At 38.5% G+C, this 25,884-nt stretch overlaps 3 protein-coding genes across 5 annotated transcripts in view; all 3 read right to left on the bottom strand.

Annotated features, from left to right (window-relative positions):
* Positions 1-2,281: 2,281 nt before the first annotated feature.
* LOC129442965 (tripartite motif-containing protein 16) lies at positions 2,282-25,884 on the bottom strand. 3 transcript variants are annotated; one of them, XM_073855920.1, is made up of 6 exons: positions 11,759-12,939; positions 11,480-11,575; positions 3,683-3,916; positions 3,429-3,573; positions 3,253-3,303; positions 2,282-3,057 (listed from the first exon to the last, which is right to left on the bottom strand). In XM_073855920.1, the coding sequence occupies exons 1-6, from the start codon at positions 12,416-12,418 to the stop codon at positions 2,531-2,533; spliced, it is 1,713 nt and encodes a 570-aa protein (XP_073712021.1). In that variant the 5' UTR covers positions 12,419-12,939; the 3' UTR covers positions 2,282-2,530. The 3 variants fall into 3 exon arrangements, with proteins under 3 accessions (XP_073712021.1, XP_073712026.1, XP_055059280.2); XM_073855925.1 differs by lacking the exons at positions 2,282-3,057; positions 3,253-3,303; positions 3,429-3,573; positions 3,683-3,916; positions 11,759-12,939 and adding exons at positions 9,638-10,365; positions 10,599-10,649; positions 10,764-10,911; positions 11,037-11,270; positions 24,831-25,884; XM_055203305.2 differs by lacking the exons at positions 2,282-3,057; positions 3,253-3,303; positions 3,429-3,573; positions 3,683-3,916 and adding exons at positions 9,638-10,365; positions 10,599-10,649; positions 10,764-10,911; positions 11,037-11,270 and having other exon boundaries at positions 11,759-12,631.
* Positions 4,064-6,588, bottom strand: LOC129442937 (E3 ubiquitin/ISG15 ligase TRIM25-like). The gene is made up of 5 exons (XM_073871627.1): positions 5,748-6,588; positions 5,404-5,472; positions 4,387-5,011; positions 4,115-4,210; positions 4,064-4,072 (listed from the first exon to the last, which is right to left on the bottom strand). The coding sequence occupies exons 3-5, from the start codon at positions 4,963-4,965 to the stop codon at positions 4,064-4,066; spliced, it is 684 nt and encodes a 227-aa protein (XP_073727728.1). The 5' UTR covers positions 4,966-5,011; positions 5,404-5,472; positions 5,748-6,588.
* LOC129442967 (E3 ubiquitin/ISG15 ligase TRIM25) overlaps positions 20,178-25,884 on the bottom strand; it is a 75,071-nt gene continuing 69,364 nt past the window's right edge. Inside the window, exons 5-6 of the mRNA XM_073855932.1 lie at positions 23,819-23,869; positions 20,178-23,709 (exon numbers count right to left, since the gene is read on the bottom strand). Of these exons, the coding sequence (XP_073712033.1) occupies positions 23,126-23,709; positions 23,819-23,869 (635 nt within the window). The 3' untranslated portion in view covers positions 20,178-23,125. The remainder of the gene's footprint in view (positions 23,710-23,818; positions 23,870-25,884) is intronic.

The raw sequence follows: 25,884 nt of genomic DNA, 5'->3' as shown, positions 1-25,884 counted from the left end.
TATTAAATATTTCATACTTTTCCAGTTTTCTATTAGGGTATTTCTTTTAACCTTTGTAGCCTGTATTTTTCTGTTTGTCTCTAATTTGTTCTGTGTTTACATATATAATAAATATATATTACACACACACACACACGCATGATTTGATGTGTTACACATTTTCTTTAGCACAAACAGTAGGGTATAAATATAAGGTAAAAAGGAATAATAGAAAACAGGAAAATAATTATATTAATTATAAATTATTATAACTATTTAATAAATGGCACATGCAAGTATTGCTTTTTAGTTATTAATACTGTAAAAATAATTGACTTACCATTAAAGATACATTTTATGTACATCACTGAACATTCATTACTGTACATTTGTAAATGTGTCATAAGAAAGGAAATGGCTTACAGAAGCCTTTAATTTTTTTAAGATTAGCACTGTTATGGCGAACAGGCAACATGTGCGGGCAACATTTTTGTTTACGAACTATTAACTTATATGTATAACATTGATCAAGAAAGGTATAAATCTTAAAGGTTAAATGGTTTAGATTTAAGTGTTGTTTCATGAAATAAATGGTCTAGCAAAATTATAATACATTTAATGCAGCAAGGTATAAAACACAATGAGATTCATATTTTACAAACATATGGTTAGTGTTTTACAGCCTTGCTTTGGTTTTTGCGGCCTACTTATTTGAACGTGAGCATTGAACAGTCATGCACTTTACTTTGTAATATAATGGCTTTTAATGGACAGCCTGTTTAAAAAAAAAAAACCTCAGAAGCAAAGGTTTCAGGTGCCAAGCAAAATTACTTTGTCTCACTTTGTTGGCTCGAGCGAATAATCAAAAGCCCCATCAAACACTTTCTCTAAGATCATCTGCCCTCCCAACATCTGACTCCTTTCTTTATACACTTGACTTCAAAAGTACTCTTATCTTTTTTTTTTAGTACTCTTATCTGAGATGACATACACACTGCTTGTTACTTCTCTTGGCCTTGGCCTATTTAGTGCTTCTCAATGCTTTGTGAGACAGAATATATTCGTGGAAAACAATAAGTGCATAATCAATAATAAAACTAATGAAACCCACCAAACAAAATCTACGATAATATCAAAGATACATGCCTAAACAGACCTAAGTTTTACTGACCTGTGTCACTGGACGAGCCATTAAATGGAGTGACGAGCCAGCACTAAACACAATGGCATGAGCCACTGGAAACAGGATGTACGTGCCAATGGCTTCTGTGCGCAAGATGCCATACCACTTGGTAAAAAAGTGGTTTTAACATAGTGTATGGCTTATACCCCTCAATATATTGAAGATAAGAAAACACTAAAGAAAAAAAACACATCTTGAAGCTGTAAATGATGACATTGAATTAGACATCTCCAAGATGTATGTGTGCTATAACGGTAATGTTGGGATGTACAGAGATGTTTTTATATATATTTTCAATGTATACAAAACAGGACATACCAGGACATAATAATAATCAAAACCAAGTACACTAATAATTATACTTTTTTTTTTTATAAATTTGAACCATATCTGCTAGTAGACTATTAGAATACTTAAAAAAACCTACATAACTACTTTGTTATGCGAATTGTTATATTGTGTGCCCCCTTCCATCATTAACTCTTTCCCCGCCATTGACGAGTTATTTTTTCAGTTAGGAAAAAAAATGCATAAAAATGTGTCCCTGGTGAATTTTTATGTTAATCTGCAATACTGTGATTACCCAATTTATGAAAAAAAAAACTGAAGCCAAAACGTTATTTACTCATTTTAAACTCTGTGTATGTTTTGATAATCATTCTGAATCTGATCTCTAACAAAATTCCCTCACAAAAATGCAATTATTTCAGCTTTTTACTAAAAAATATCCATATTTAAGAGTTTATAAGAAGAGAAACCATATAGATATGATGAAAGTTTTTTCCTCATTTTGTTTGTTTGTTTGAAAGCAGAGGGTCTGTTCTTTCATTTGATATATTTGTACGTTTATATATTTCAAAAAATGGCTGGCGAGGAATAAGTTAATACACATTTATTACCAATCTATTAACATCTTACACTCACTCATGGTGTACACCTACTATGTTCATTGACTCTCATCATTCACTTATCTTTCTTGAAATGCTTCTCTTAATTAAGGTTTTATTTAAAAAAAAAAAGATATACGTCATGCATTCAACGGTTTTATTTACATACAGCACGTAAATTACATTTACATAACAAATATAATTTGTGCTGTTTTTGTCAATTGAAGTTGTTTCTACATTCATCAATTCCCACTTTTACACTGTAAAATCTGATTCATCAAGGAACATTTCCCTGATAGGAGTTCAACTAGTCGTAGAGGTTTACAATGAAGTCCACAGCCCTGCAGAAACATGGACTGGAGATCTCCTGAGCTGCTGTATCGATTCATTATGAAACAATAACCAACTCCACAACATATAACTGTTACTGATTCAACATGAACCTTAAACATTAAAACTCTGTACCAGCTATACTGTTCATTTAACACAGTTTTACTTTGGAATTCCCCAAAATATTAAACAATCTAAACCCAGGATAGAGAGGTTGAGTGAATGTGGTGTTGACTCTGTGGATGAGGGTCATTGTGTCAGAGACGCTGTAGAAGGACAGAGATCCTGCACTGTGATCCACATACACTCCTATTCTAGAAGATCTGAACACTACTGGGAGTTTAGTCTCAATGTTATTGTGAAAGAATGAACAACTGGAGTCAGAGCAGTACAAACTCCAGGACTGATCATTACACCCAAACAAACACTCCTGACTCCATCCCTTCCTCCTGATGCTCTTATATGACACTGATATATTTACCTCATCACTCCACTCCACCTCCCAGTAACAGCGTCCACTCACACTCTCACTACACCACACCTGAGCACAATCATCAAATCTGTCTGGATGATCAGGATACGGCTGAACTCTGTCAGTGTAAGTTATTACTCTGTTCCCTTCAGACAGACAGAGATGTCCATGTGTTGTGTTTGGATCCAGTGTGAACTGAAAAGAATCTGATTAAGAAAAGAAATCACATCATCAGAGTCTAGATTCGAACTGTAATTAAGATTTAAATGAGCATCAAAATATCCGTTTAGGTTTAATAATCATTGATGTTCATTTTAAGTAGGAAAATGTTTGACTTCATCTGAGTGTCTCTGTTATTTTATTGTTATTGCATGTGTATTTGATTTTTCATTGCAACTTACATTTTAGGATCTCCTGCCTGATTTGAAGCTCCTTTATTGTAATATTTGAGACTATGAAACATTAAAACAACAAACATCTTCATCTGCAGTTTACGAGTAAAAATAACCTGTATGAATTTGATGTGCCATTTCTTATGTTGCATTACCGGGTGTAATTGAACGATTTTGTGTTTTACCTTGATTGGATACTGTTTCAGTCTCCTCTTTGCAGAAATTCTCCAGTTTCTCTTTCAGACAAGACAACGATTCATCAAAACAGAGAGAATTGACCGTCCTCTCAGAGTTTTTAGATACAGGAGAGACAGTGAGAGATTTGAAACTCTTCACCAGACAACAGAAACATAATAAGACAAAGAAATTTATAAATAAAGTATTTTTTAAAATATGCTTTTATGTTCTTAAAGACCACTGTTTTTCAGATCTCCGTTACCTGGAGGAAATGGATGTGATCATCTGTGTGTGAAAGCTGCTCCAGCTCAGCGTCTCTCCTCCTCAGATCATCAATCTCCTGCTCCAGTCGCTTCAAGAGTCCTTCAGCTCGACTCACTGCAGTCTTTTCCTGATCTCTGATCAGCTGTGTCACCTCAGATCGTCTTCTCTCAATGGATGTGATCAGTTGAGTAAAGATCCTCTCAGTGTCGTCCACTGCTGTCTGTGCAGAGCGCTGTTAGGACACACAGAGAGAGGAGCATTAGAATCAGCAGCATTCACTCAGCTCTTACTGGTACATCACACAGTCTGTTACACACAGTGAACTTCAGTCAAAGTCATCCAGCACTGAACTCCTCACTGACTGATTGGACGAGAGTCCTTACTGAGTCTGAAACAGCAGACAGCAGTTGATATTCAGATCAAAACTCACCTTCTGAGTCTCCACAGCATCTCTCAGCTCCTGAAGCTTCTTCTGGCTCTCCTGGATTCTCTCCTGGTATTTTCTCTGTGTCTCCTTCAGTTGATTCTGTTGGAAGTGGAAATACAAATAAACCAGATAAACTGTACATTAGGGTGAACATTAATAAAAAAAAATTGAAATAAGTGTAATATTGTTGGTCATCAGCACACAGGTTAAATAATGACTGAGTAATGCCAAAGAAAAGATGTTCATATGAACTACTTATTGCTTTTAGCTTTCACCTGTTTCTCAGTCATTTCTGCTGCAGCTGATACAGTCTCATGGTTACAGTGTCCATCCCCCAGACACAGATAACATATACAGAGCTGATCAGTACGACAGTAAATCTCAAGGGCTATATCATGTTGAGGGCAGATCATCTGCTGAAGTCGTCCATTGGCGTCTATCAGGTTGTGCTTCTTCCCTTTGAAGAATTTCTCATGTTGTTCAAGATGATTTTGACAGTAAGAGTTCAGACACACCAGACAGGACTTGACAGCTTTGTATTTTCTCTCAGTACACACGTCACACTCCACATCTCCAGGTTCAAAATGAAAGGGATAAGGATGAGCAGCTTGTAGTTTAGTCTTCAGTATCTCCACCACTTCAGCCAGCATGATGTTTTTACCTAAAACAGGTCTTGTAGTGAAGGTCTGTCTGCATTGAGGGCAGCTGTAGACTCTCTTTTGATCCCAGTAGTCTGTAATACAGCTCATACAGTAACTGTGTCCACAGGGAATAGTGACTGCATCCTTCAGTAGATCCAGACAGATTGAACAGCTGAACTGATCATGAGCCAAAGAAACACTCGCTTCTGCCATTTTACTGCATGCATACACAAACAGCAGCTCAACAACAGCTGAGCCCCTAAAACAGGAGGAGTCAATAAAAAGGTAAATATATATGTGATGCAGCTAAGTCCCACAATAAATGCGTTGAGTCAGCTGCTTCTGTATGGAAACTATTGCATATTTTTGATAGGATTGATTGCAGACTCTTCCTCCAAATCCCGAGATGTTGTAACTATGTCGTTTTTAACTATGTGGTTTTAAAATTGCTTTATTGGTATATACATTTTTTACATTAATGTGTTTTTAACTATTGTGTAAAGCCTATATGAAATACACAAACAAGCTTCTCAGTCCAATAATAATCTTTCTTATAGTTATTTATTCACAAACCAACCATAGCAAAACACCACATAAATAGGCTTCTTTGGTAGCAAGTGCATGTGTGTATGTTAAAATGTAAAAAATTACCTCACAAGTGAATATAAAACACCTTGATTTATTTATATAAAGCCTCAAAACAGTGACATAGGCCAGCTCCTAAAACAGAGCCAGAACTCACTTTAACATCCAACAATAAAACACTAAGAACACATCATCCATAAACACATGCATTACTCAAATACCAAACACACATTACAATACATTTAAATGCATCACAACATAAAACATTTACAAACACCGTAACCATGCATGTTTCCTAGCACAGGTAGCCTACAACACTTACTGCCTGCATAATATATTATACACCACAAACATGTCATGCATTTTAAAATCATTACATTACACCTAATAATAGTAATAATTCACTCTACCTTAAGTAAGGAAAATCACAGCCACCAAAAGCGTTGTCTAAACTGCGTTATCAACTAGGCATGCACACAACCAATAAAACTTAATTTATAAAAAAACTGCGCGCTTATTTCTTCTTCTTTTTAATGGCGGTTGCAGCAACTTTAAGGTGCATTATCGCCACCTACTGTATTGGAATGTGGACCAAAGTATTCCCATTTTATTAACAACACAAAAAAATTAAATAATTATGTTTTAACTCACTAAATTCTCATTATCAGCCCTGTTGTCTTGAGATAAAGAAATAAACATTCTAATCCATTATCAATTATATTTCTAAGCTTCAGTTCAACAACTTCAGCTCTAAGTTCATTCTTCATTATTTCTTGTTCATTACTTTTGGCATACACAAATAACATATTCAACTGATTCCTTAATTCCAGTGCTTACATTTTCCTGTTGGATGTTTGTTTATTAATTTTAAGGTTTTATTCAACATATGTCACAGATCTTGTGAGAATAGTTTTCTCTTTTGTGCTTCTTTTGGTTATCCTCACTGTTGCTACTCTTTGTTGTATTTCATAGGCTAAAGTTGATGTCCTGTATTTCATGTATACCCTTTTTTTGTATACCAAGTTAACCCTGCTGAAAAAACAATAAAACCATTACAGAAAATTCTAATGGTTTTATTGGGAATTTTATTGGTTCTAATGGAATATGGCCCAACACACACACTACAGTATATTGCTTTTTGTTGGTCTCTAATGAAATGTATTGGTTCTATTGGTTCTATGTATTGGTTCTAATGGAATATCTATTGATTCTAATGGAATATCTTTTGATTCTAATGGAATATCTATTGATTCTAATTGAATATGGCCCAAAACACACTACAATGTAGTGGTTTTAATGGTAAAAGCAATGGTTCCTATTGGTATTTTAATGGAAACCATAACAATTTTCTCTTTTAGAATTTTTTAAAGAAATTTTTGAATTTTATATTTTTTTTCAGGTTTTTCTTCAGATTTACTTTATAAAATGTTCACAATATCCTCAGTTTCCAAAGCCTGTTTTACTAATCCATCGCCATGTTCATTACCATTTATCCCCCTATAAGCTGGTATCCCCATAAATATTATCACGATGTTCTTAAGTTTGAATCTATACAGATTTTTATACATCCCATTTAATATATCCTGTCTACCAGTGGCGGCCGGTGACTTCTATTTCAAGAGCGCTCGATGCGAAGTTCGTCACAACATGTATGTAGCCCGTCATGTGCGGTTCACAACTTCAAAACATGTGTTCTGCGCGTCGAGTGATCCTATGTGCATCACATGTCTTGTCAAAAAAAGTGCCTGCTGCAGACTGCTCATCCGAGGGGCGCAAATTCAAAATATGTGTTTGTCGCGTCATGTGCACCATGTGCATCACGTGTTTTGTCAAAATAAGCGTCTGCTGCACACGCGCCAAAACCGTCCATGATCAAAGTGACGCCCACGTTCACAAAATACACAAAAGACACTCCCCTAACAGTAAACTCTGCTTGCGCATGAGATTATGCGAGTATCTGGCAAACATTAGCGTCTCTTTTATCATAAACCCCTTAGACATGTCTGCAGCAGGCACCCACCTTGGCATGACACGTGATGCACACACGATCTCTCAAAGCACAGAACACATATTTTGAAACTACGAACCACACACATGACAAGCCACACACATGATGTGACGAACTTCGCATCGCGCGCTTCAAAAAATTAAATTACAACAGAAAGAGAGTTGTTTACACTTGCAGACATAACAACTGCACATGCATTCTGCTCATAATGTATTTGTAAAATTGTATAGAGTAACTAGAAAAGTAACCGTTATATCTGTGGAAGTGTGAGATTTTTGCAGGACACTGTTAAACAGCCAGACTAATGAGCTCTTGAGCAAGACTCATAATGTCAGGTCTGTACAAGATGACTGACTGTGTTTGTGATCTGATCTAACTGATCTATTGTCAGTTACTGTGGATAAAAACAAATTTGCTTAATGTCTCACTGCAAACCTGCCGAGTGTATGTGAAATTAAATACTGAATTGATTCCATTTAATGCTTGATAATCAAGGTAATCATGACAGAATCAAAAAATCGTTTCTGTGTGATTTAGACTACTTTGCAGCTCAAATTCTTTTAGAAAATAGTTTCACATTTATTTATGTTGTTCTTTTTGGGCAAACATGTTTATTTATTTATTAAGCATTGGAGACTAAGCATCCTCAAATGCTTGGAAAGTGCTATTTTCCTACCAAAACTATTGGTTTGATAAACCTCCAAGTGTCTGCTTTGGTATGCATAGTTTTATCTAGATGAAATAAAATAAAAACGTAATTTTGTACAAATGCTGCAATTCTGCTGTGCTGATCTCTGATGGTTAAAAAGGTTAAATAACAGAATCTGTGATTACAAAAGCAAAAGTGAATTGATCGTTCTTATACTAATGTGATGCATGTCATTTTTTCAGGTGTCCAGTGATCACAGAGCTGTCTGTGTCTGAGCTAATATGCAGATTATGAATTTACTTTAAAATGAATATGCAACATAAACCCAACATACAAATACATTTGTATTTTGAAATTTAATTTCAATAATTACAGTACCATTGCATTATTGTGATATTTTGATAAGTTATTAATATGAATAATTCTAAATAATTCTATAACCCTACATTGCATTGTCAAATCAACACTATCCAGAGTATTATGAATTTACTTTAAAATGAATATGCAACATAAACCCAACATACAAATACATTTGTATTTTGAAATTTAATTTCAATAATTACACTACCATTGCATTATTGTGATATTTTGATAAGTTATTAATATGAATAATTATAAATAATTCTATAACCCTACATTGCATTGTCAAATTCTACTCTGGATAGTGTTGATTGTAACTATTTGCTGTAAGACAAGTGTTATAAAAGTATTAAAGGGGACAGAGAATGAAAAACCATTTTACCTTGTCTTTGTTGAATAATGGTAGTCTACCCACATTCACAAACATACAAAAAGTGCTAAACATGCTAAACATCTCAGTCTCATAGAAATTCCTCTTTTAGAAATTTCAGCCAGAAAACAGCCCAATCTGAAAAACTGATGCTTATGACATCACAGGCATCTAACTGCCCCTCCACTTTCAAATAATTGGTTACATTTTTTGAGTGGCAGCAAAGTCAGCCAATCAGTAATGAGATTGTTAAGAAGTTAAGCCAGTAGGGGGAGCCAAATAGGTGCAAAACCACTTGTTTAAAATCCCCCACCCTAATAGAGCTATCTGAGAGAGGTTTTTAGGAAGCTTCTAAGGCATTACAGACCCAAAGAAAGTTTTGTCTACATTTCACATCACAGAACAAGGATAAATACTCTGTTCAATCATTCTATGTCACCTTTAATTAATATCTATATTAAGAAGTTGCATGATTTTGCCATATTTATTTTGTGGCTATAAATGTGCATTTAAAGAAATGTTGCTGTGGCATCAAGGATTAACAAAAGTGCTCAGAACATCATCTTGCTGAATGTTGCAGAACTACACTGCTGTCTCATATTTCTACAGTCTTGTAATGTTACTAGAGTAACATTGAGACACCAATGTTGACACAGCGTGAATGTGCTCGCTTTGTAAATGCCTCTTTGAGGTGTCTCAGTGTTATTTGATACATCTTTAATAGTTAAAGAGAAAGACTTTGAATCTTCTAAAGGTTTACTTTGCACAGTTATGTGTGTGATGTCATATGTGAAATGAAACAATTTAAGTGAGAAAATTTATGTTTTATATAAAACAACATGTCATGCTGTCAACGGTTTTTATTTACATTAATAAAACAAATTACTTTTACCCAAGTAAAATTTCAAAGATATATTTTCATGGTTAATGTCAATTGTTGTTGATTTTACATTCATCATTTACTACTTTTGCATATACAATTATAATTCATCTAACTAATCCAAGTTAATAACATTAATAAAGTCACACAATATTTCCCTGACAGGAGTTTAGCTATCTAATTGAAAAAAAACATCTCACCGTTACGGATTTATTATGGACCTGTAGTGTTTATTTCACAAAGTTTTGCTTTTGATTGTCTAAACAAACTATACAATCTAAACCCAGGATAGAGAGGTTTAGTGAATGTGGTGTTGACTCTGTGGATGAGGGTCATTGTGTCAGAGACGCTGTAGAAGGACAGAGATCCTGCACTGTGATTCACATAAACTCCTATTCTAGAAGATCTGGACACTACTGGGAGTTTAGTCTCAATGTTATTGTGAAAGAATGAACAACTGGAGTCAGAGCAGTACAAACTCCAGGACTGATCATTAAATCCAAATCTACAATCATCACTGTCTCCCTTCCTGCTGATGCTCTTATATGACACTGATATATACACCTGACCACTCCACTCAACCTCCCAGTAACAGCGTCCACTCACACTCTCACTACACAACACCTGATCCCAATGATCAAATCTGTCTGGATGATCAGGATACGGCTGGACTCTGTTAGTGTAAGTAATCACTCTGTTCCCCTCAGACAGACAGAGACATTTATGTGCTGTGTTTGGATCTGCAGTGAACTGACAAAAATCTAATGAAGAAAAAACAATCAGTGTCTAGTAATTTACAAACATAAATATGAAAAGATTCTTTTATGTTTAATATCATTAATTGTAATATTTAGTAGGAAAAGGTTTCTTTATTTGAAAGTCTGACTTTGTGCCATGGAAGAAGGAAAATGATGTGTGGAAATGATTATCCTTATGGGACAATAAAGACCATCTATCTATCTTTGTGTCTGCTTGCATGTTCATTGCAACTTACATTTATGGATCTCCTGCCTGATTGGGAGCTCAATGATTGAAAAGTTTATTACTATGAAACATAAAAACAAAAAACATCTCCAGCTGTAGTATACACATTAAAAGAACCTGTATGAACTGTATAATGCTTGTTGTTATGTTATTGATAAGTGATTTAGTTTTTTACCTCGATCAGATATCGTTTCAATTTCTTCTCTGCAAAAATTCTCCAGTTTCTCTCTCAGACGAGACACAGATTCATTAAAACAGAGAGGAGAATTGACAGTTATCTCAGAGTTTGTAGATTCAGGAGGAACAGGGGGAGATTTGAAACTCTACAAAGACAAACACAGAAACAAACTGATGACACTGAGACATGCCATAGTACAATCTCTCAGATTATCTCTGTATGCTTTTCGCTTCCTAAAGATCACTGTTGTGTTTTTCAGATCTCTGTTACCTGGATGAAATGGATGTGATCATCTGTGTGTAAAAGCTGCTCCAGCTCAGCGTCTCTCCTCCTCAGATCATCAATCTCCTGCTCCAATCGCTTCATGAGTCCTTCAGCTTCACTCACTGCAGTCTTTTCCTGATCTCTGATCAGCTGTTTAACCTCAGATCGTCTTCTCTCAATGGATCGGATCAGTTGAGTAAAGATCCTCTCAGTGTCGTCCACTGCTGTCTGTGCAGAGCGCTGTTAGGACACACAGAGAGAGGAGCATTAGAATCAGCAGCATTCACTCAGCTCTTACTGATACATCACACAGTCTGTTACACACAGTGAACTTCAGTCAAAGTCATCCAGCACTGAACTCCTCACTGACTGATTGGATGAGAGTCATAACTGAGTCTGAAACAGATCTGAAACAGCAGACAGCAGTTGTTCTTCTGATCAAAACTCACCTTATGAGTCTTCACAGCATCTCTCAGCTCCTGAAGCTTCTTCTGGCTCTCCTGGATTCTCTGCTGGTATTTTCTCTGTGTCTCCTTCAGTTGTTTCTGTTAGATGTGGAAGCAGTTATAAACAAGATAGACTGTACATAAGAGTGAATATTGTAATAAGATAATTAGTACCATGTCCTGTTACAAAACTGATTTTCAGATTTCAGAGAATAAAATATGAACTGAACTAACAACTTCATCTTACAATTTATGTAATAGTTTAATAAAGAAACACAGCACCTGTTTCTCTGTCCTCTCTTCTTCAGCTGATATAGTATCGTGATTTTTGTGCTTGCCAAATGTACACAAATAACATATACAGAGCTGATCAGTTTTACAGTAAATCTCAAGGGCTTTATCATGTTGTGGGCAGATCATCTGCTGAAGTCGTCCAGTGGCATCTATCAGGTTGTGCTTCTTCCCTTTGAAGAATTTCTCATGTTGTTCAAGATGATTTTGACAGTAAGAGTTCAGACACACCAGACAGGACTTGACAGCTTTGTGTTTTCTCTCAGTACAGACGTCACACTCCACATCTCCAGGTTCAGCATAACAGTGATCAGGACGAGCAGCTTGTAGTTTTGTCTTCTTCAGTTTCTCCACCACTTCAGCCAGCATGGTGTTTTTACCTAAAACAGGTCTTGTATTGAAGGTCTGTCTGCACTGAGGGCAGCTGTAGAGTCTCTTCTGATCCCAGTAGTCTGTAATACAGCTCATACAGTAACTGTGTCCACAGGGAATGGCCACTGGATCTTTTAGTAGATCCAGACAGATTGAACAGCTAAACTGATCCTGAGCTAAAGAAACACTCGCTTCTGCCATTTCACTGCACACAAACAGCACCTCAACAACAGCTGAGCCCCGTGAAACAGAAAGATGTGAGGCAGCTAAATCCCACATTCAGGTTAAACAGGAAGTATGGATGAGTTTCACTTTAACTGAAGGTAGGAGTGGCTAACAAGAAGAGAGCGAGAGGTGTTTACACTTGCAGACACATACAACTGAACATGCATTCTGCTCATAATGTGTTTGTAATATTGTAGAGAGTAGAAATACTAGAAAAGTCACCGTTATATCTCTGAAAGTGTGAGATTTAGCAGGAAATAGTTAAACATCTAGACTAATGAGCTCTTGAGCAAGACTTATAATGTCAGGTCTGTACACGAGGACTGACTGTGTTTGTGACTGATCTACTGTCAGTTACTGTGGACAAAACAACAAATCTGCTTAATGTCTCACTGCAAACCCGCTGAGCGTATATGAAATTAACCCTTAAACAGGCAACATGCACCACGGGATAGGCTCTCTTCAGTGTCTTGTTTGGGGCATAAAAAGACTTTTCAATCAAATCCTTATATCAGTGGCCGGTTGCATAAAAGACTAGTCTTAAAAGTTAGTCATTAATTTTTTTCTTCAAAACTGATCATAACTGTTTTAAGTATGTTAAATAGAAAGGTAGATTGATCTAATTTAAATCCAAATAATAAGACTGATTAGCCCTAACTAATTGCTAGTTAGTCAGAATCATTAAGACGCAGTCTTAATGTCACGGCTATGTTTATGCAACCGGCCACAGGTATCAAACCTTGGTATGTCTTGAATATGTGGGTAACATTATTTGCTTCAAGTTTTTTCATCGACTGGTCAGCCTGACCTAAATCCAACATGGCCACCGGTAGTAGGACAATCAGATTTTTGGTAAGTAAATCAATATTAATCTTACTTTTCTTCTTTAAAAAAAATAAAAAAAAGAATACTGCTTATATTAATTGTGAACATTGTCTTAAGGTGCTGAAGAAGAAAATTCGGTTATATGTTGTTCATATTGTTATTTAGTACATTTTAAAATATATGTATCCCCTGATATACATTGCCTGATTAGGGTTTAAAAAAGGGATTAACCACAATATTGACTATTGTTATGGAGTTGAAAAATGTAATAAATGATCAAATTCAGATTTAAAACAGGCCCAATTCAATTTAGATTTTTTGCTTAGATCCGATTTATTTTTGTTTGACCGTTTACATTACGTGGCTAAAACCAGACAGCTGTGTGAACTGTTTTTGGTCCTGACCAGAATTACATTGCGCGTGCAACATAACAATAATACGTCACACTCAGCACGCAATAATACATAAATGAACGTGTAGACTACTGAGCGGGTGTGGTGGACTACATACAGAGCTGCGCAGACCAGCCTGCCGACGGGCCGAGGCAGTCTGCTCCCGGGTCACGTGCGGGTCGATCAGAACAACCTATCAGGAAAGTTAAACACGTCTTAGGGGCTTTCATGTATAAGGCGATGTGCAACAGAAGCTTATTTATGGTTTGCAAAACCACTTAAAAGCAACATTGCATGTTGGTGCATATTTCCGCAATTGTGCCGCATATCAATCTAAAGTGGTGTAAAATTCGCATGAATTCCGATATGACTGTTCAGACTGATGTCACATTGAAAAACGTCTGACTTGTATCTGATTTGGAACCACTTGGAAGTGGCTCAAATCAGAATCGAAAAGATCAGAATTCATGTGGTTTGTGATGTTCACACGGTCGGTCATATAAAGAGACAGACATGGGGCAGTGTGAACGTAGTCTAACACTACTGGTGTGCAACTTTGAGACAAAACAACGAAACTGGTACATTTTGAGTGCAAATTATTTTCAGTTAAGACAACTCAAACATGCATTTTAGTCTGGGACTAAGCTTAAATCTGGTAAAACCAGGCCTATAATTCAGAAATGTAAATTCTGATCACAAACAACTACACTAAAAACAAGCCACCAATCTGTTTAACAGACTGTAATGAGGCATAAGAATGAACATGATCCATAAGCAGTTTTAATGTACACAACAAGAGCAAGGTCATTCAGGCAGTGGTAAATGGTGCAAACAGGTATGGCAAAGGCAAGACAGACTTGTAAAACATAGACAGGCAAAGGATCAAAGCAGGCATTAAAGATTCACAAATTATATTACCAGACAAAAGATCAGGGCAGACACAGTCCAGGTGAACAGTCCAGGTGAACAGTCCAGGTGAACAGTCCAGGTGAACAGTCCAGGTGAACAGTCCAGGTGAACAGTCCAGGTGAACAGTCCAGGTGAACAGTCCAGGTGAACAGTCCAGGTGAACAGTCCAGGTGAACAGTCCAGGTGAACAGTCCAGGTGAACAGTCCAGGTGAACAGTCCAGGTGAACAGTCCAGGTGAGGGTCTGCAAGAAAACTTGGAATCCGCTCAGTTAGGCAACCTACTTTGCAATCAGTCAAAAGGCTTTATATAGGGCAGGTGATGAGGAACAGGTGTAGAGGTAATCATGGTGGCACCAAGGTATCTGGGAAATGTAGTTCTTGGTCTAATACTTAGGGGAATGAGACCTTTGCCAACCAGGAGCGGGGATTATGACACAGACTTAACACTTATTGCCATTCTATCAACATCAATATTCTACATAATAATAATAACATAATAATTATAGAGTAATTCTAAATGAACTAAATAATCAATTATTTGTCAAATAATTTTAAATACTTTAACAAAATGCATCAGACACATCAAAATATTATACTTAACTTTATGTATGTGCACATAAAAAAAAAAAACTTACAACTGTGATATAAACAGGTTACTGTTATATACGAAATGTGTATCTTGTCCACTAGATGGCAATAGAGTGTGGAGTATGTGGGCATGTGTTAGTACTGAAGAAGAGTTGTTGTGGACTTATGCAAGCACGAGCTGTGAATGTAGTCACTGGATGTTCCTGTACGTTTCATAATATATGATGTTAATAAAGTAGAAACATTTGGACAAGTGTAGCTTTATTAAAACATTACATGGTGTCAGAAGTGGAGCGCTATTGACGCGATGGCAAAGTTTCAACCCCCGGACAATTTTGACTTCAGTCACCCAGAAAGATGGCCAGAATGGCGTCAAAGGTTTCACCGCTACAGAATAGCCACTAAACTGGATAAGGAAGAGGCTGAAGTACAGGTCTGTACGCTGCTTTATTCGATGGGAAAAGAAGCGGAACAAGTGTATCAGACATTTACGTTCGGAGAGGGTGAGAGAGAAAGAGAGAATTATGATAACGTGATCAAGAAGCTTGATGACTACTTTGTGCCAAAAGTTAATGTTATTCATGAGCGTGCACGATTTCACATGAGAGTTCAGAGGCCAGGGGAAATGGCCGAAGAATATATTCGCAGCCTGCATGAGCTAGCCGGTACATGTGACTTCGGGGCAGCAAAGGATGAAAACATTCGCGATCGGCTTGTGATTGGGATTTTAGATAGAAAACTGTCGGAAAAGCTTCAATTGATGCCCGATTTGACACTCAAACACGCCATAGAGCTCGTGAGACAGTCTGAACAGGTACGTGGACACGTTAACGAGCAAGCAGCATGTGTTACTCAAATCAGCGAAGTGACTGGTGCCCGAGGAAAACCACATTACAATGAAAGAGGTAGACAACATATTGGCTCAAAACGGAATCAGACAGAGCAGGCAACAGAACGGAGATGTAAAAGATGTGGAAGAATTCATGGAAAAGGGGACATATGCCCAGCAAGAGGTGCTGAATGTCGCAAATGCAGAAAAAAGGGTCACTTTGCTGCAGTTTGTAGAACCCGAGCAGTCCATGAAGTCTTCAAACCACCAGAGGGCAGCAACGTCACACATTTCCTTGGTGAGTTGACACAAATTAATGATGTAAATGGAGCATGGATGGTCACACTTTCAATTCAAGGCACAGACATTGACTTTAAAATCGACACAGGTGCAGACATAAGTGTAATTTCAGAGAAAACGTTCTCTGTTCTGCAGTACAAGCCACAACTCAAAAATGCAAAAGTGAAACTTGAGAGCCCTGGGGGTACTTTGCACTGCAAAGGACAGTTTAAAGCCGTCACAGCCTACAAAGATAAGCAGTACAGTTTTGATACTTTTGTCGTGGCTGGCCCCCACATAAACAATCTTCTTGGGCGAGATGCAGCCAGTGCTATGGGCTTAGTGAAGAGGTTGGAAGAGCTTCAGCCCATTTCCTCACCTGAACTTGGTTTAGTAAAGATCAAACCTATCAAAATCTGCTTAAAAGAGAATGCAGTACCCTACAGTGTACACACTGCACGTCGAGTGTCCCTACCTTTACTTTCAAAAGTCAAGGCAGAGCTGGAGAGAATGGTTAAATGTGGTGTTATTCAAGAAATCACAGAACCTACTGAATGGTGCGCCCCTATGGTAGCCGTTCCTAAGAAGACGGGACAAATCAGAATCTGCGTCGATCTAAAGCAACTGAATAAAGCTGTCAAAAGGGAGAAATTTGTGCTGCCAACGATCGACGACATTCTTCCTAAGTTAGCACATGCTCAAGTTTTCTCACTCCTAGATGCTGCCAGTGGTTTCTGGCAACTGCCACTTGATATGGACTGTGCAAAACTAACCACATTTATCACTCCTTTTGGGAGATATTTCTTCCGAAGGCTCCCATTTGGAATAACTAGTGCACCAGAAATCTTTCAACGTGAAATGTCAGCAATCCTCAACGACCAAGAAGGAGTCGCTGTGTTCATGGATGATATTTTAGTTTATGGCAACACTCCTGAGCAACATGAGCAGCGATTGCAGAGGGCTCTGACAGCCATTGATCGGGCAGGTTTGCAGCTGAATAAGGAAAAGTGTCTACTGAGACAGAAACAACTCAAGTATTTAGGACACGTCATAGACAAGGATGGCATACGACCTGATACAGCCAAAGTCGAAGCTATTACAAACCTGGAAAAGCCACAGAACATCTCAGAACTACGGCGAATGCTGGGAATGATTCACTACCTGGACAGGTATGTTCCTCATCTCTCAGACATCATTCGACCTCTCAATGAGCTGTTAAAACGTGATGTCATCTGGTACTGGGGTCATGTGCAAGAGGAGGCGTTTAATAACGTGAAACAAGTAATCACAGAAGCTCCTGTTCTTGCGTTTTACGATGTCACAAAGCCCACGGTTGTCAGCGCAGATGCCAGCAGCTACGGTCTGGGGGGCGTCTTGCTGCAAGACCACGACGGACAGCTAAAACCAGTGGCATACTGCTCCAGGGTGCTGACAGATGCTGAAAAACGGTATGCCCAGATCGAAAAAGAGTGCTTGGCAGCCGTGTGGTCCTGTGAGAAATTTTCACGATTCTTGTATGGACTGGAAAGTTTTGTGTTGCAAACTGACCATAAACCACTTATTCCGTTGATCAATGCAAAGGATTTGGATGCAGTTCCCCTCAGATGTCAGAGGCTGTTACTGCGAATGATGCGGTACAACCCAGAGGCTCAGTATGTACCAGGTAAACAACTGGTGGTCGCCGACACGCTGTCTCGACACCCTCAGCCCACCATTTCAGCAGACGTCTCTGAACTAGTGCTGGAAGTGGAGTCTTACGAGAATGTTGTCAGTGATGCATGGCCAATCTCTCAACCTAAGCTGGACTCTGTGAAAAGAGAGACAGGACTGGATCATGACCTACAAATGGTGAAGAAGTACGTGGCTGATGGCTGGCCTAGATATGCAGCCAATGTCCCTCAAGATTTAAAATCATACTACAGTGCACGTCATCACCTGTCAGTTTTCCAGGACCTTGTGCTCTATGATGATAGGATCATAATTCCCCAAACAATGAGGTCAGACATACTCCAGAGGTTGCATAGCGGTCACCAAGGCATTGTGAAATGCAGGGAAAGAGCGAAATGTAGTGTGTGGTGGCCAGGCTTAAGTAAAGAAATCCAGTCGCTTGTTAATAACTGCAAAGACTGTCTGGAAACAAGACCTACCCAGAAAAAGGAGCCACTTCTAACCACTCCCCTGCCAAACCGCCCATGGGAGAAAATTGGTGCTGATATATGTGAAGTGGATAAGCAGCATTATTTGATAGTTGTGGATTATTTCTCGAGGTATATTGACATAGCTCATCTTTCAGACTTGTCAGGAAAAACAACACGTGCGTGTTTGCAGAACATGTTCGCACGATGGGGCTGTCCCAACGTTTTGTTTTCGGACAATGGGCCTCAGTTTAGTGGACGAGCTTTTAAAGACTTTGCAAAGGACTATGATTTTCAGCATATCACCTCGAGTCCTCACTATGCACAATCAAATGGTGAGGCTGAAAGAGCTGTACAAACAGCTAAAAAGATCTTGAAACAGTCAGACCCATTTGCAGCTCTAATGAGCTACCGAGCCACACCCATTCAGGCTACAGGTGTAAGTCCCTCACAGCTTATGATGGGTAGACAGATAAGAACCACTGTTCCCACATTAGAGTCAAACCTGCAGCCCGGGTGGCCAGATCTTCATCAGGTGAGAAAGTTGGATCGAAAAGCTAAAGCAAGCTATCAAAAATATTACAACAAGAGAAACAATGTTCGTACATTACCTGAGATCCTACCTGGTGCTTCTGTGGCAGTGAAATTGGATGATGAGAGAGGATGGATAAGGTCTGGAACAGTACTTGAGAAGTGTGAGTCACCGCGGTCTTACATTATCCAATCTGAGTCTGGATTACTCAGACGAAACCGGCGACATCTTATGCCTACACCCAGTGACAATGGACAAACATCTACTTCAGCTTCACAAACTCAAGTACAGCAAGAAATTGACAGTCCTGACCATTTTGCAAATGAAAAGTTTAATGCTGTTCCAAACATTCCAGAGTCTGTTGAACAACCTGTCATTAATTTACCTGAGTCTGATTCTAGCCAAGCAACAGTTCATTCACCAAACGTGGTAAAAACAAGATCTGGACGATCTGTCTTAATTCCACAGAAGTATAAAGACTTTGTGTAAATGGCTAAAGAAAACAAATAGCAAAAGAGGTTAAGTGAAAATGGCATAATAGAGAAATGTGTTAAGCTAGATCCTGTATGACTTGGTTTAAAAGTTGTTAAGTGTTATATTGTTTCATACAGTACTTTCTGTTACATGTTAAGTAACTCATAAGGAAGGGTGATGTGATATAAACAGGTTACTGTTATATACGAAATGTGTATCTTGTCCACTAGATGGCAATAGAGTGTGGAGTATGTGGGCATGTGTTAGTACTGAAGAAGAGTTGTTGTGGACTTATGCAAGCACGAGCTGTGAATGTAGTCACTGGATGTTCCTGTACGTTTCATAATATATGATGTTAATAAAGTAGAAACATTTGGACAAGTGTAGCTTTATTAAAACATTACAACAACTAACAGAACTTTATATTCCTCACACAGAGGGTTCTGAATTTTTCTGACATAGAAGAAAAAATAACAAAACATTTAATTAATTTAATGTATTTAATTTAAAGAGATAGTTCACCCAAAAATGAAAATTCTGTCATCATTTACTCATTCTCATGTGGTTTTAAAACTGTATTCATTTCTTTTTTCTAATGAACACAAAAGAAGATATTTTGAGAAATGATGGTAAACACAAAGCATACAGTGTCCACTGACTTCCATAGTAGGAATAAAAAAATATGATGGAATTTATGGGTACTGTCAAATGTGTGCTTTGCATCATTTTCAAAATATTTTCTTCATCATTTATCACAATACTTCCAAAATATTTTTTACAGAATTTCAGCTTAATGAAACTAAAGTAAGAATATTATTGTTTTAAATAAAACAACACAACAGGCCTAGCTGTCTTGATTCCAAATGCTTTATTTACATTAAGCAAATAAATAATTTTCACATAAGTAACATTATGAATAATTTTGTGCTGTTATTGTCAATTTATGTTATCTTATAATTTTGCCACTTTTACATTATAAGCATTAATTCATCTGATTAATCAAAGATTTGAGAATAATACAAATTTATGTTATTTATCTTATGTAATAAAATCTCATGTTAATATCTCACTGTTACTAATTCATCACCAACATTAAAACTGCTCCAGTCAGTTACTGATTGTTAGTAGCGAACTGTCAGGGCCCTGTAGGCCCCTAAAAGAAGATCTCAACATCTGAACTTTGTCACAAATAACATTTAACATTAAACGTATTACATTTTATTCATAATAAATGTTGGCCAGTTCCCTCCATCACAATTGCATTGCAGACCAATCGGCTCATGGCGAAGTACAACGAGAGCGATTTGTAAACATGCAGAGAAGTAATCTCAAGTTATTCGTATTTAGATGCCTGCTCATTGGTCTGTGCAGCGTCACAACACACTCTGTGATTGGTGGTGCAGCTGTGAAATTACAGAGGACAAGGCAATAGAAAATTAATCAAAGACTCATTTGAAGTGACAGAAAAACAGACTAATCATTTTGTCGCTCTGATTGGGTGGGCTCTGTTATCACTAACTTCATGATAAGTTTTGCCCACTGTGGGGATCACCAGTCTGTGTGGCGGCAACTAGTAGGTGTGGGAATGCACATTTTAAGTTTGGTCTGCCAACTGCCATTAAACTCCAGAAGACAATAGAGAAAAACCTGCTGATATATATTAGCTAGCATCATCCAAAATTACAGAAGGATGGAGAGACTTTGTTTTCAAGCAATTTGATAATCAAAGGTAAGTTATTTAAAATCGAATAGGCCGCTGTACCAAATAATTTAAATCTGTTTGCCGCTGTGCACTGTTATCTAAAAATTGTTAATTTACAAACTCAGCAATCATCATACATTTACATTTAGCAGACGCTTTTGTCCAAAGCGACTTACAAATTAGGTAAACAATAGAAGCAATTATGACAACACAAAAACTGCAATACATAAGTGCACTGGAAAAAGTCTCATCAAGTCCAACAGAGTATGCATAGCCAAGGATTGGTTAGTATTTTTTTTAAGAATGTGCAGATAAAGAAAAAATAGAGAAAGATAGTTAGTCCTATATTAGGAAGTGAGGTAATAGCGGAAGAGATGGGTTTTTAGCCGATTCTTGGCAGCAGATCGTGTCGTGACTGGCAGATCATTCCACAGTTGTGGAACAGCTTCTGAGAAGGTACGCGCTAATGTTTTTTCCATTTTTGAGATGGCATCACAAGCCGTCGCTCAGTGACAGAGCGCAGGGATCGAGAAGGTACATAAGGCTGTGTAAGCAAGTGAAGGTAAGGGGGTGCTGACCCAGCGGTGGTTTTAAAGGCCAGAAGCAGAACTTTAAATTTGCTGAAAGTTGCTATAGGAAGCCAGTGTAACTTGACAAAGAGAGGAGTGACGGGCGCCCTCTTTGGCTCATTGAAGACCACTCTTGCAGCTGCGTTCTGAATCATCTGTAGGGGTTTGGTTGTGCAGGTTGGAAGTCCAGCCAGTAGCGCATTGCAGTAGTCCAGCTTGGACAGTACAAGAGCTTGGACTAGGACCTGCGTAGCGTGCTCATTTAGGAAAGGTCTAATTTTCCTAATATTGTAGAGGATGAATCTACAAGAGCGAGCAGTGCTGGCAACATGCTCTGTGAAGCTAAGCGAATCATCAATGACCACTCCCAGGTTTTTGGCTGTCCTGGAAGGCGCGATGGTCGAGGAACCTAGCTGAATGGAAAGGTTGTGCTGAATCTTTGGTTCAGATGATATGACAAGCAGTTCTGTCTTTGCAAGTTTAAGCTGGAGATGGTGATCCTTCATCCAGAGTGAGATGTCGCTCAGGCATGCTGAGATGCTGACAGAAACCGTGGGGTCATCAGGGTAGAACGACAAGTGAAGTTGAGTGTCGTCCACATAGCAGTGGTAGGAAAAGCCATGTTTTTGAATGACAGAACCCAGGGATGTCATGTATATCGAAAAGAGCAGTGGTCCAAGAACAGAGCCTTGAGGCACCCCGGTATCGAGACATTGGGGTTCGGAGACATCACCTTTCCAGGATACCCGAAATGACCTACCTGAGAGGTATGACTTGAAACATAGCGCTGTGTCAGAGACACCCATAGCCATAAGGGGTCAACAGGAGGATGTGGTGATTGACCGTGTCAAACACGGCAGATAGATCCAGTAAGATCAGCAGAGAAGATTTGGAGGCTGCTCTTGCCGGCGTTAGGGCTTCAATGACTGAGAGCAGCGCAGTCTCAGTGGAGTGACCCCTTTTGAAACCAGACTGATTGCTATCCAGGAGGTTATTTTGTTTGAAGAAAGAGGAGAGCTGGTCAAACACCACACGTTCAAGAGTCTTGGCAATGAAGGGAAGAAGAAAAACGGGTCTGTAGTTCTCTAGCATAGCAGAATTGAGTGTGAGTTGCAGAATCAGCAGCGGGGTTATCCGGGCCTCTTTAAATGCTGCGGGGAAGGTACCAGTGGAAAGAGATCCATTGATAATGTGGGTGAGAGCAGGGATAACTGACGGAGAGATGGCCTGAAGGAGATGGGTGGGTATGGGATCTAGTGGGCAGGTAGTCGGATGGTAAGAAGCAAAGACCTTGGAAACGTTCGCTTCAGACAGGAGAGAGGAGGAGGGAAGCGAGCATTCCTCAGAGGTTTGAGCATGTGCAAGAAGCGGCGGTTTGGAGAACTGACTGCTGATAGTATTTGTTTTCTTCACAAAGAAGGAAGCAAAATCATCAGCCGTTAAGTCAGATGAAGGTGGAGGGGGCAAGCGGACAAAGAAGAGCAATTACACATTTGCTGTAATTGTTAGAGGCCTAGGTTCAAGAGTCACGGATTGCACTTCTGGCGCAAGCTATAGTCGCACAGTTTCACTTTTGATTGTCTTTTGATTAAAAGAAAATTTGATTGTCGTGCAATATTAACCAATCTAAACCCAGGATAGAGAGGTTGAGTGAATGTGGTCTGGACTCTGTGGATGGGGGTCATTGTGTCAGAGACTCTGTAGAAGGACAGAGATCCTGCACTGTGATCCACATAAACTCCTATTCTAGAAGATCTGAGCACTACTGGGAGTTTAGTCTCAATGTTATTGTGAAAGAATGAACAACTGGAGTCAGAGCAGTACAAACACCAGGACTGATCATTACGTCCAAACCGACAATCATCACTGTCTCCCTTCCTCCTGATGCTCTTATATGACACTGATATTAACACCGCACCACTCCACTCAACCTCCCAGTAACAGCGTCCACTCACACTCTCACTACACAACACCTGAGGATAAACATCAAATCTGTCTGGATGATCAGGATACGGCTGGATTGTGTTAGTGTTAGTAATCACTCTGTTCCCCTCAGACAGACAGAGACGTTTATGTGCTGCGTTTGGATCCAGTGTGAACTGACGAAAATCTGAAGAACAAAAAACATGAACATGTAAAAAAAGAAAAGGAAAATGTTTATCCTCATTTGAGAGTCAGACTATAATTGTGTCTGTTTGTGTGTTTTCATTGCAACTTACATTTTAGGATCTCCTGCCTGATTTGGAGCTCCATTGTCGTAATATTAATTACTATGAAACATCAAAACAATAAACATCTTCAGTTGCAGTATACAAGAAAAACCAATTCACAGGTATTATGTATTTATAGCTTGTTGCATTACTGAGTGTAAATTAATAATTTCGTGTTTTACCTTGATCAGATATTGTTTCAATCTCTTCTCCACAGAAATTTTCCAGTTTCTCTCTCAGATGAGACACAGATTCATCAAAACAGGAAAGAGGATTCACCGTCCTCTCAGAGTTTATAGATTCAAGAGGGACAGATTTGAAACTCTACACAGACACAAAGACAAACATCAGAAAAATAAAATGAAACCAATAAGAACCAATAAACATGCTCTTCACTTTTTAAAGACCACTGTAGTGTTTTTCTGTTACCTGGAGGAAATGGATGTGATCATCTGTGTGTGAAAGCTGCTCCAGCTCAGTGTCTCTCCTCCTCAGATCATCAATCTCCTGATCCAGTTGCTTCAAGAGTCCATACCTCTCCAGTCGCTGTTAGGACACACAGAGAGAGGAGCATTAGAATCAGCAGCATTCACTCAGCTCTTACTGGTACATCACACAGTCTGTTACACACAGTGAACTTCAGTGAAAGTCATGGATGAGAGTCCTAACTGAGTCTGAAACAGATCTGAAACAGCAGACAGCAGTTGTTCTTCTGATCAAAACTCACCTTATGAGTCTTCACAGCATCTCTCAGCTCCTGAAGCTTCTTCTGACTCTCCTCGATTCTCTGCTGGTATTTTCTCTGTGTCTCCTTTAGTTGTTTCTGTTGGATGTGGAAGCAGTGATAAACAAGATAAACTGTATATAAGAGTGAATACTGAAATAAGATATTTTCAGTCTTGTTACAGAATTAATTCTCAGTTTTCAGAGAATAAGATATAAACTGAATTATTGGCTTCATCTTACAATTCATGTAATAGTTCAATAATGAAACACAGCACTCAGTGCTGTTAGCTCTTACCCGTTTCTCTGTCCTCTCATCTTTAGCTGATATAGTTTGGTGATTTTTATGGTTGCCCACCATACACCGTAGACATATAAACTGCTGATCAGTTTTACAGTAAAACTCTAACAGTTTCTCATGTTGAGGGCAGATCATCTGCTGAAGTCGTCCAGTGGCATCTATCAGGTTGTGCTTCTTGCCTTTGAATAAATTCTCATGTTGTTCAAGATGAATTTGACAGTAAGAGTTCAGACACACCAGACAGGACTTGACAGCTTTGTGTTTTCTCTCAGTACAGACGTCACACTCCACATCTCCAGGTTCAGCATAACAGTGATCAGGACGAGCAGCTTGTAGTTTAGTCTTCTTCAGTTTCTCCACCACTTCAGCCAGCATGGTGTTTTTACCTAAAACAGGTCTTGTAGTGAAGGTCTGTCTGCACTGAGGGCAGCTGTAGTATCTCTTTTGATCCCAGCAGTCTGTAATACAGCTCATACAGTAACTGTGTCCACAGGGAATGGTCACTGGATTCTTTAGTAGATCCAAACAGATTGAACAACTGAACTGATCCTGAGCCAAAGAAACACTCGCTTCTGCCATTACGCTGCACACAGACAGATACAGCAACAATAGCTCAAAAACAGCTGAGGCACAAAAACAGACAAGAGTAAAGCAATAAATAAATTGAAAGACGTGACACAGATAAATCCACCACCCAGGTAGAACAGGAAGTATGAATGAGTTAAAGTTTAACTAAAAGGTAGAAGTGGGTAACAGGTAGCAGATGCAGAGGCGGAAAGAGTGCACAGCTTCATTACTTGAGTTAAAGTACAGATACCCCTTGCTAAATTTTTCTCAAGTACAAGTAAAAGTAATACAGTCAGATGTCTACTTAAGTTAAAGTACCGAAGTACTTGTTTTAAAAGTACTTGCGTATCCGGAGTACATTTTCTAAATATTGCATTACTACTGCCACAGTGCACATTGAACCATATGAGATGATTGGCAGCTGTTCAGCAAATGGTAGAGCTTTGAGGTCAAATCTGACGCAAATCAGGAAGAGGACACCCAT

This window comes from Misgurnus anguillicaudatus, chromosome 2 (genome assembly GCF_027580225.2).
Source record: "Misgurnus anguillicaudatus chromosome 2, ASM2758022v2, whole genome shotgun sequence".
Lineage (NCBI taxonomy): Eukaryota > Metazoa > Chordata > Actinopteri > Cypriniformes > Cobitidae > Misgurnus > Misgurnus anguillicaudatus.
The sequence above is the reverse complement of the archived record's forward strand: the minus strand, read 5'-3'. Positions and strand labels throughout refer to the sequence as shown.